The sequence below is a fragment of the Tupaia chinensis genome, unplaced genomic scaffold, assembly GCF_000334495.1.
Source record: "Tupaia chinensis unplaced genomic scaffold, TupChi_1.0 Scaffold143830_1, whole genome shotgun sequence".
NCBI classification, from domain to species: domain Eukaryota; kingdom Metazoa; phylum Chordata; class Mammalia; order Scandentia; family Tupaiidae; genus Tupaia; species Tupaia belangeri.
The window spans coordinates 49,894-60,447 of record NW_006203680.1 but is presented as its reverse complement, the minus strand read 5'-3'; the positions used below and the strand labels follow the sequence as shown (position 1 = coordinate 60,447).

The 10,554-nt window shown below is 40.7% G+C and overlaps 2 protein-coding genes across 2 annotated transcripts in view; both read right to left on the bottom strand.

The window, feature by feature from the left end:
* The window catches only part of CTCF (CCCTC-binding factor), a 68,560-nt gene that overhangs the window by 50,558 nt on the left and 7,448 nt on the right, over positions 1 to 10,554 (bottom strand). The gene's annotated exons all lie outside the window — the stretch shown is intronic.
* LOC102485573 (60S ribosomal protein L30) lies at positions 5,919 to 6,324 on the bottom strand. The gene has a single exon (XM_014582826.2). It carries the CDS (start codon positions 6,261 to 6,263, stop codon positions 5,919 to 5,921), a length of 345 nt encoding a protein of 114 aa, XP_014438312.1. The 5' UTR covers positions 6,264 to 6,324.

Below are 10,554 nucleotides of genomic sequence, written 5' to 3'. Positions count from 1 at the left end.
TCTCTCTGGTCAAATTAAAATAAAATGAATGAATAAAAGTAAATAAATAATTCTTTTAAAAAAAGATTAAAAAAATACATAAAAATAAAGATGTGTTTGAGCCTCGTTATAATTTTTTATAATTATTTTTTATTTTTTTATTTATTCATTCATTTATTTCTTAATTTGACCAGAGAGAGAGACAGAGGGTGAGAGTGAGATAGAAAGGAAGTGAGAAAGCAAGCCACCAGATTCAGGACTCGAACCCTGGTCGGCCATGTGGGAGTGTCCAGCGCCTTAACCACCATGCCACCTGCTGGTCCCAAGCCTAGTTATAATTTTAAATTCACAGTTCAAACCAAAATTGCTTTTTACACCAATCTAATATGCACTAAAAAATATTTATGTCTGCAGTGAAACCACTGTGGAAAGAGGTAAAAGAATTCTTTTACTATAAAGAATAATAAATACTAAACTAATAATGTTTCTATCAAAAGGTACCTGATGTGGACTGGTTTTGTGGCCTAGTAGTTAAGGTGCTGGATCCCACATGGTCAGTTGTGTGGGTCCAGTCCCAAACTTGGGAGGCTTGGGAAACAAGCCAAGTGCATGAGTGCCAAAAATTCCAAAAGAGGGAAGAGACTGAGGATTGTGGCATGATCATTCCCCATGAGAGGTGCTTTCTCCTGGTTCCCTGTCTATCTTTGGTAATTGCATTTGCCTTCTAACAACAACAAAAAAGTGTCTGATGATGTATATAAGGATAAATTTCCTTTCTTAAAGGAAAAAAATAAGTCCTGGGCCAGCTGACATCATTAAGGTGGCTGGATCCCACAAGGCGGATTGCTTAATCCAAGTCCCAAACCAGGCAGCTTGAAAAACACACTGGGCCCGCGTGTGTGTGTGTGTGTGTGTGTGTGTGTGTGTGTGTGTGTACCCAAAATCCCAAGAGGAGAATGGAGAAGAAGAGATTGCAGCATGGAGGCACTTTCTCACTTTGATGAGTATCCACGCCCTCTGGCAAACAAAAACAAAAACAACCTAGCTGTTCTTTTCCAAGTTAATGAAAGAAGTGGAGTATTAGGTTGTGGTACACCAGTCAAAGAGCAGAGATAGGGGTCCCGGTACTGGAGCCTGCTGCCAATCAGTACTACAGGAGTGTTGGTTCCCAGATAAGCTCTGGCTTCTGCACAGGGCTCAGTTCTCAGGGAGTGCCTAGTCAGGCAAGGAAATGCATAACAAATTAGCAATACAGCGCTGGAGGAGTGCTATAACAGGGTTAACACACAAAGGATAGCTCAGATTGGGGAAGCAAGGCTTCAGGGAGAGGAACTGTTAAAGGTGGATCTTAAAGGATAAAACTGACCTTGCCAGGCAAATTACAGTAGAGGAGAACAATCTACTGGGTTGTCAAAAAAGTCGACGAGTTTCCGCACAGAAAAACATTTAAAAAAGAACATCATGACTTTTCCTACAATGCAATATTATAACAGAGAGAACAGCATATGAGAAAAATTTAAATATGGACAGAATTAGATAAATTTTGTGGAGAAGAAACTCAATGTAACCAAGTAAAATTGTACTAAACCATCTAAGTGTACTCAATTATTATGGCTGTGATGTGGTTTCAGGAGCTATATCTTCAATATATTAGTAGGTAGCCTGTTTACTTAATTAATTAATTGGAGAGATTTTTGCTATAGGGCACGTGCGCTCGCCTGAAAAACAGAGAGAGACAGAGAGACAGAAAGCGAGAAATCACGCTCTCAGGGGGGATGGCCACGCCACAATTACTTCTCCTTCTTTCTCTCCTCGGGATCTTGGGGACGCACACACACATGCCTGGCATGAATTTAAGCCACCGGGTCCGGGACTTGAACCATGGTCGACAACATGGGAGTCCAGCAACATAGCCATTACACTAACTGCTGGTCTCTATTTTATTTATTAAATATTTGTACACAAAACAGTCAATGCTGGTACCCCAGTACTAACTGGAGGTTGCCTCAAGCACATGCCTTCCCTATCTACTCTCTCTATAGCCCCAAGGACACTTTCATTGGTACAAAGTAAACTAATACTTCATGTTGTCCCAATGACTGTGTCAGAGACCACCAGAACCCTCCTTGCTCCACTCCAGATCTATATTCCTAAAAACAGTTCAAAGTTACACTGTCTTTATAGTCTTACAATCTTCCATCATTTAGACTGTAAAAAAGACTGAGCAAGTCTATCACCTTGAACAAACGTTATAAAACAGAAATAACTCTCTCACACACACAAATTTACAGAACATTTAACAGGTACTTCTGTGAATCTGGGGGGAAGACATTACTTGAGCAGTGGTTCCCAAACCTAGTTTGTATCAGAATTACCTTGAGGACTTTGATAAATATACATTTTTTTTGAGAGAGAGATTTTTGCTATAGGGCATGTATGCTCATCAGAGACAGAGACAGAGAGAAAGAAAGAGAGAAATCACCCCCCCAGGGGGTATGGCCACACCGCAATTCCTTCTTCTCCATTCTCTTGAGATTTTGGGCGCAGGCACACACACCCAGCATGAGTTTCAAGCCAACGGGTATGGAACTTTAACTATAGTCACCCATGTGGAAGTCCAACACCTTAACCACTACACCACCCGCTGGCCCCACACAGATGCATTTTAATCAAAGTCTACCTTATTTTCAAAGGTCCCCAGGTGCTTCTCTGTTTACCATTAGGCTGCAACTGACCATAAAAACAACAGTTATTCACTCTAAATGTAGATCTAAATAAAGTCAAGCTATACAAATATCGTAATTTCTACTGTGTGAACTTTCTGTTCATTCTTTTGATAAAAATCTACAGTCTACTTCAAAACTAATATGATTACCATATAAACAATAATGGAATATATGACTTGACGAGTCAGTCCCAAAGTTTTTAGGTCTATTGTGGGTACCTCTAATATTAAATTATCTCTCTAGATGGTAAGGACAAGCTCAAGGCATGACAGAAGAAAATAAAGAAAAAAAGAGAGAGTATGTGGGGGGAAATGTAAATATGTAACAGGGTGAACTCACAGTTTTACAATGTGCCTCAATGGCCATGTGGCCACAGCCCTACTTTGTCTATAACCCAGGACTTACTCTTTAATAGAAACGAGATCATTTTTATCTGGTATAGGAAATCTAAGATTAAATCTAAGATCAATCAAAAGGTTATAGCTTAAATTCAATGTACACTTTTACCAAATAGCATGCAATACAATATAATGTCTTTGACAAAGATGAAAATGTAATAACATTTAAAAAAGCAGTAAGATATTCTTGGTAAGTAATAGTAAAATATGAATAATAAAGTTATTCACTAAAGAGAAATGATTCTGAAAAGCAAAAACAAACAACATATGAACAAGACAGTACTTGCATAAATTTAAAAGAAGAAACAAAATGATACTTTGAACATTTACTAGATTAAAACAAGCAATTTGGCAACATGGTTATTTTTTAGGGCTATGGAAAGAAGTATAGAAAAGAGGGAAATACAGGCAATAGTTTAACCAAGAAATTGGGTAAACCTACCCTTCAGTATAAAAATACCCACAAGATACAAAAGGCAAGGGGGGGGAGGATCAGCAGTTGGCGTAATGGCTATGTCACTGGATTCCCACGTAGTTGAACGCGGTTCGAGTCCCAGATACGGTGGCTTAAAAAAGAGAGCAGCCAGGTCCAGGACTCATAGTGGTTATGTTGGGAGTCCACCAACATAACCACTATGCCATCTGCTGGTCCCAGTATAGCCTGGGGCTGAGGTTCGAGTCCCAGACCCAGTGGTTTGAAAATCACACCGGGTGCATGTGCACACATGCCCAAGATCCCAAGAGGAGAGTAGAGAAAGAACTGCAACATGATCATCCTCCCGGAGGTGGTTTCTCACTTTTCTTCCAATGGTCTCTGTCTCTCTCTAGCGAGCCCACACTCCCAAGGGCAAAAACTTAAAAAAAAAAATTATTTTATTTAACTTTATTTATTTTAATTTGACAAGAGAGGGACAGAGTGAGAGAGAGGGGTCAGGTCCGGGACATGAACCACAGTCAGTCATGTGGGAGCTCAGTGCCCTTAATCACTTAACTACCTGTTGGGTTCTGCAAAGACCTCTTTATTAAAAAAAAAATAAAAGGTTATACCATATAGCCTGGGTGGACTGTACAGTTATATTATTTAGGTTTGTATAGGCCCACTCTCTGATGTTTGCACAACAATAAAATTGCTAATAACACTCTCAGACTGTTTTCCTGCATTAAGCAACACATAGCTACAAAGCAATAATTAAAATAATTTAGAACTTCCAGTAGTCCAACTGGACAGTACTAAAAATAGCACAAACTGGGATCAGCAGTTAGCGTAATGGCTATGTCGCTGGACTCCCATGTGGTCGACTGCGGTTCGCGTCCCAGACCCGTGGCTTAAAAAATGCCGGGCATGTGTGCGTGTGTGCCCAAGATTCTGAGAGGAGAAGGAACTGCGGTGTGGTCAACCCCCCTGGGGGGTGATTTCTCGCTTTCTGTCTGGCTAGCGCACATGCCCTATAGCAAAAACTTCTCCCCCTCCCCCCAAAAAAGCACAAACCAACTATTCCAAAGATGGTCTGTTCTCATCACAGAGAGATCATCAAAGGATTTTTTAAAGTTCTGCTTTATGCAGAAAGAGATGAATAAGCTCAAAATCTTAACAGCCTAGGTATTAGATACTGGGCTTTAATAATAATGACAGAGCCTAGTAATTCACCATATATGTGGACAAACTTGCTGGGGACATAAAATTTTTAAAGAATTATTTACTTAATTTTATTTATTCATTCATTTATTTTAATTTGACCAGAAAGAGACAGAGAGAATGAGAGAGAAAGCCACCCAGTCCAGGACTCGAATCGTGGTCAGTCACATGGAAGTGTCCAGCACCTTAGCCACTATGTCACCTGCTGGTCCCCAGGGGACATAATTTTGAAAACTCTGGACCCAGGGCCAGTAGGCAGCATGGTGATTAAGGTGCTGGATTTCCACATAGCCAACCACGGTTCAAATCCCAGACACATTGGCTTGAAAATCATGCATGTACCCAAAATTCTGAGAGGAAAAGGAGAAGAGGGACTGTGGTGTGGCCATTCCTCCCCCCCCCATGGGTAATCTCTCATTTTCCTTCTCTCTGTCTCTGGTGAGCATATGCATACTATAGAAAATTTGAACATATGTGTGTATGTGTGTGTGTGTGTGAATATATATATATATATATTTACCTATTTATATATTTATTCTGGCCCAAATGTAGTAGCACATGCTGGGTGCTGCTGCTTGGCAGGCTAGGGGCACATGGGAGGCCTGAGTTCAATTTCCAAACCACTCTAAAGAGCCAGGTACAGCAGCTTGCACACACAGCCCCAGCTACTCAGAAGGCCAAGGCAGCAAGGTTGCAACATAGTAAGACTCCAGATTAAAAACAAAACAAAACACCTGACAATTACATTAAAAACCTCATGTATGAAAAAAAAAAAAAACCCTCATGTATGTACTACACTTGAGAACAGTAAGGTACAACCTCGATATATTTTGTTTTTGCTTTTAAAACAAGCTCTGACGGGACCAGCAGTTAGCGTAATGGCTATGTCGCTGGACTCCCATGTAGTTGACTGTGGTTTGAGTCCTGGACCTGGTGGCTTAAAACTCCCGCCGGGCACGTATGCATGCGTGCATTTCCTAAGAGGAAAATGGAGGAGAAGGGATTGTGGTGTGGCCATTCCCCCCTGGGGGGTGATTTCTCGCTTTCTGTCTGTCTGGCAAGTGCACGTGCCCTATAGCAAAAAAAAACCTCTTCAAAAAAACAAAACAAAACAAAAACCAAACAAACAAAAAAACCAACAAACTCTGGTAAGCTTTATTAAAGAAAAATGTTGCATGATTAGTTTTCACCGGTCTGTTCAGGCATATTTCTAATGATATTGGAATTACCTGGATCAATGACCGCCAATGTGCATACTCTGTAGTATTTTTCATATGCTGGGCCCAATTCAATATTTCCACCATAGTGATAGACACCAGTTTTGGCCAACATGGCATAGTACTCTATTTCAGATTTCCTCAAAGCTGGGCAGTTGGTGGCAAGGATGACCAACTTCACTTTGCCTTGTCTGATCAACTTCAGAGTCTGCTTGTACCCCAGGACATACTTCCCACTTTTCATACCAAATTGGAGCCGAGCGTTGATCGACTCCAGCGACTTTTTCGTCATCTTTGCGGCCACCATCTTCCTGCCTTAGGTGCGGGACAGCCCCCAATCAAAAGCAGCTGCCAAGATGGCCGGGAAGCAAGAAAGCTCTACATTGTTTTTCTAAAGACAGACATTGATACATGTTTCTCTGTCAAAAAGAGACCTACAGAACTAAATGTATATGAGACAGCTCCAAAGCAAATGCAGCAGGAAATTTTATGAACCCCAGAGACTACTCAGAGCCAGTGTAATGAAGAAAAAAGGAACAAGTACTTGTCTAACATCCATGACTTTGGGTAGCAAATCATTTTGACTCAGAGTTTCCTAATTTGTACAATAAGGGGACTACAAGAAAAGCTGAACTTTCTTTTGGCTTTAACGTCCTATACTTTTTTTAGGGTTATCAATTACAGTAATTTTTATACATAAGAAGAATGGAGCCAGTACTGCTACTTTATAGCTGTGAGGAAGAGGGGGAAAATCAAATCAGTCAGGAAGTTATACATTATTATTTTTAATTTGTTGTAGGGTACACGTGCTTGCTGGAGAGAGAGAAACTTTTTAAAGAGAGAAGGTACCTCTTAGGGGCTGGCCACATTGCAATTGCTTCTCCTCATTCTCCTTTTGGGACTTTGGACACATGCACATGCACCCAGCTTGTCTGTCAAGCTGTTGGGTCTAGGCTTCGAACTGCCAGTACTTCATGTGGTATCCAGCTGCCTTAACCACCATACTACCAGCTGGCCCAGTTGGGAAGTTTTAACAACTGCACATAATGAGGGTGTTCACAAGCGCGGAACAAAGGGTGGTTTTCTGACTTTCTAGTCCCCTTGTCCATAACCTAGAAATCAGACAGAAGCCTCTAAAGCCTAGTTAGACAAGAATGGCTAACATCACTCTCTTCAGTAGCACTTACATCTGTGGTACAAGAAATATAAAGAATAATCACTTATACTTGGCCAAAAAAGACATGACGTAAGACGTAATCAACCAGGCTGGCCCTTTCTTCCCTCCATTAGTTGTTATTTTTGGAGAGATTTTTGCTATAGGGACAGAAAGTGAGAAATCACTCCCCCCCCCAGGGGGATGGCCATGCCACAATTCCTTCTCCTCTATTCTCTTGGGATCTTGGGCATGTACACACGTGTCTGGCATGAGTTTTAAGCTGCCGGGTCCAGGACTCAATCCCCAGTAGACTACATGAGAGTCCGGCAAAGTAACCATTACGTCTTCTGCTGATTCCGGTATGTCGTAAATTAGAAAAGCTGCTCCAGGGTCTGGCAGATGGTGTGGTGGTTAAGAGCGCTGTACATCCCACATGGACAACCAGGGTTTGAGTCCCAGACTTGGTGGCTTGAGTTCCTACTTTCCCTTTCTCTCTCATTCTATCCCACTCTGGCCAAATTAAGATAAATCAATAAAGTTAAATAAAATACTTCTTAAAAAAGAAAAAGAAAAAAGCTGCTCCAAAGTCAGAGATTAATCACTTTGTATATCCTTCTACCCTATGGCATGAAGAACATCAAGAAGACACCTGTTTTCTTCTATTTCCTCCTTCCTTGAGGAAGCTAATCTATATCACCTGTTTCTTCCAAAATAAGAAATAGGGAATTTCATTTCAGTGTGAAAAACGTAAAGAGCATTTACAGCTATATTCTTGATAGGATATTCTTCTTAAACATGAGGTAAGGCATACACCTATCTAGAAGTCACTAAACCAGCAAATAACTACTGAAAACACAATCAAGAAAAGGATCAAATAAGGCTTCTAAGTAGATAAAACAGACTTCTCAAAATCTATGCACTCAAATTTACAACTAACTTACAAGTAACTTTGCTCTCACTTTAGGTAATTCAAACACTGGGGAATAATAGAGAGATGAAGCAGTAAGAGCCAAAAAGCTAGGGATGACAGCAAGGGACCACAGCCCTTAAAGAGACAGTTTAGAAAACCAAAGTGTGTGAGTGTATGAGAGAGAGAGAGAGATAACATATAATAAATAACATGAAGAAAGGTTACAAAGGAGGATGCAGAATAGGATTCCAGGTTCGTTAAAACACAGCACAACACAATATAAAAAACTAGACAAATAGGAATTTGGGGGAAATTGCCTACATATCATCAGGCCATCAGGTCATTATTACATCCTGCCTGGACCAAAGCAATGGTCTCCTAACTAGTTTCCCCATTTCCTCACTTGCTCTCTTACCATCTGTTCTTTTACACAGTGACCTTGAGTTTATACTGGGTCGTTGGAAAAATCATGATGCCTTTTTTCATAGAAAAACACATCATGACTTTTCAACCACCCAATAAAATGTAAATCTATTTCAACAAGATTTCCCTTCTGAAACCTCCCATGCTGAAGACCTAAATCATTCCCTTAGACCTAAATCCAAACCCTTTCACATGGCCTATAGGGTCCCTCAGGCCCACACAGCAGATCTACATCCAGCCTCATACACCTTGCACTAATCACATAGAACTACTTTCAGTAGCATCAGAACATTCTAGGCCTCTCTTCTCCCTGCCTCTAGGCCTTTGAACATGCCATTCTCTCTTCCAGGAACATAAAATTAAACCTCAATGAATTTATCCTGCCAATACAATAGTCCATGTGCCTACAGATCTGTATACAAGGCAGCTATGTACTACAGTATTTTTCTCTAATGGAAAAAGATTATTCTGGACAACTCAAATGTCTAGAACAATGTATACAGTAGTCTACTATTTGTGTTTACTAAAAAAGACATATAAACCCATATTTGTACATGCACAAAATTTTCTCTGGAAGGATATATAAAAATGCTAATATTTACTTCCTCTGGGGAAGAAAAAGGATCAGAAGTGGAAGTATTAATTTTAATTATTACCATTTTGTACTGTTTGAAAGATTTAAATTAAATTTTAAGAACTCTTTAAGAAAAAGTAAGTATATTCAGGACCAGCAGTTGGTGTAATGGCTATGTCGCTGGACTCCCATGTAGTCGACCGTGGTTCAAGTCCCAGATCCAGTGGCTTAAACTCACACTGGGTACATGTGCGTGCATGCCCAAGATCCCAAGAGGAGAATGGAGAAGGGACTTTGGCATGGCCATCCCCCCTGGGGGTTGATTTCTGTCTCTCTGTCTTTCTGGCAAACGCATGTGCCCTATAGCAAAAACCTCTCCCTCCTCCCCCCAACAAAAAAAAAAGAAAAAGAAAAAATAAGTATATGCACATTAATAAAAGAATGAGAAAAAGCTCAAAAGTCAATATACCAAACAATATTTAATAGTGTTTACCCTTGGGTTCTTTAGGTTCTGAATATTACTTCAATTAAATATATATATATAAAAATAAATAAATAGCTTAGGATGAAACAAAATTTTTTCAACTTTGCCAGAGGGCACATGTGCTTGCCAGAGAGTGAAAGCCAGAAAACACCTATCAAGGGGAATGGTGATCCTGTAATCTCTTCTCCACTTCCCCTCCGTTTTGGATTTTGGACATTCATGCACATGTACCTTGTGTGTTTTTCAAGTCACTGGGTCAGGGACTCAAACCACAGAGTCGGCCATGTAGGATCCAGCAGTGTAAACCACCATACCACTGGCTGGCCTAGATCAATATTTAAGAGAGAAAAATTCCAAGAAACTGCCTTGGCACCTCAACTGTTTCTAACACTCAGGCAGATACACAGCTGCCAGTATCCTCCTCTTACCTTCCTTTTCTGTCTGCACTTTTTTTTTTTGGGGAGAGGTTTTTGCTATAGGGCGCATGCGCTCGCCAGACAGAGAGAGACATAGAGACAGAAAGCGAGAAATCACCCCCCCGGGGGGATGGTCACGCCACAATCCCTTCTCCATTCTCCTCTCGGGATCTTGGGCACGCACGCACACGCGCCCGGCGTGAGTTTTAAGCCACCGGGTCCTGGACGCTAACCGCAGTCGACTACGTGGGAGTCCAGCGACATAGCCATTACGCTAACTGCTGGTTCCCCCTGTCTGCACTTTTGAAATTGTTCTAGAGAAACTCTCTACTCCACTCAAGAAGTCGAGATGTTCCTATCAGGGTAAACTAGGCAAAAATGCCCTTTATCATTTTTTACTGTATTAAAAGCTTCAGAGCTACTTCCTACTTACTGAATTCCCTTTTCCCTTAAAAAATATAGAGGCAATAAAAGAGCTATAAACCCACCTACAGGTTTCATATATACATTTTTGTTTATATCAATTGTCCCCTCCCAATACATATACACATATACTCCCATATGAGAAGCCATATTGTATATACTGGGTTTTTTTTTTTTTTTTTTAGGGGGGGGGGCCCCCCCCCAGAACGGGC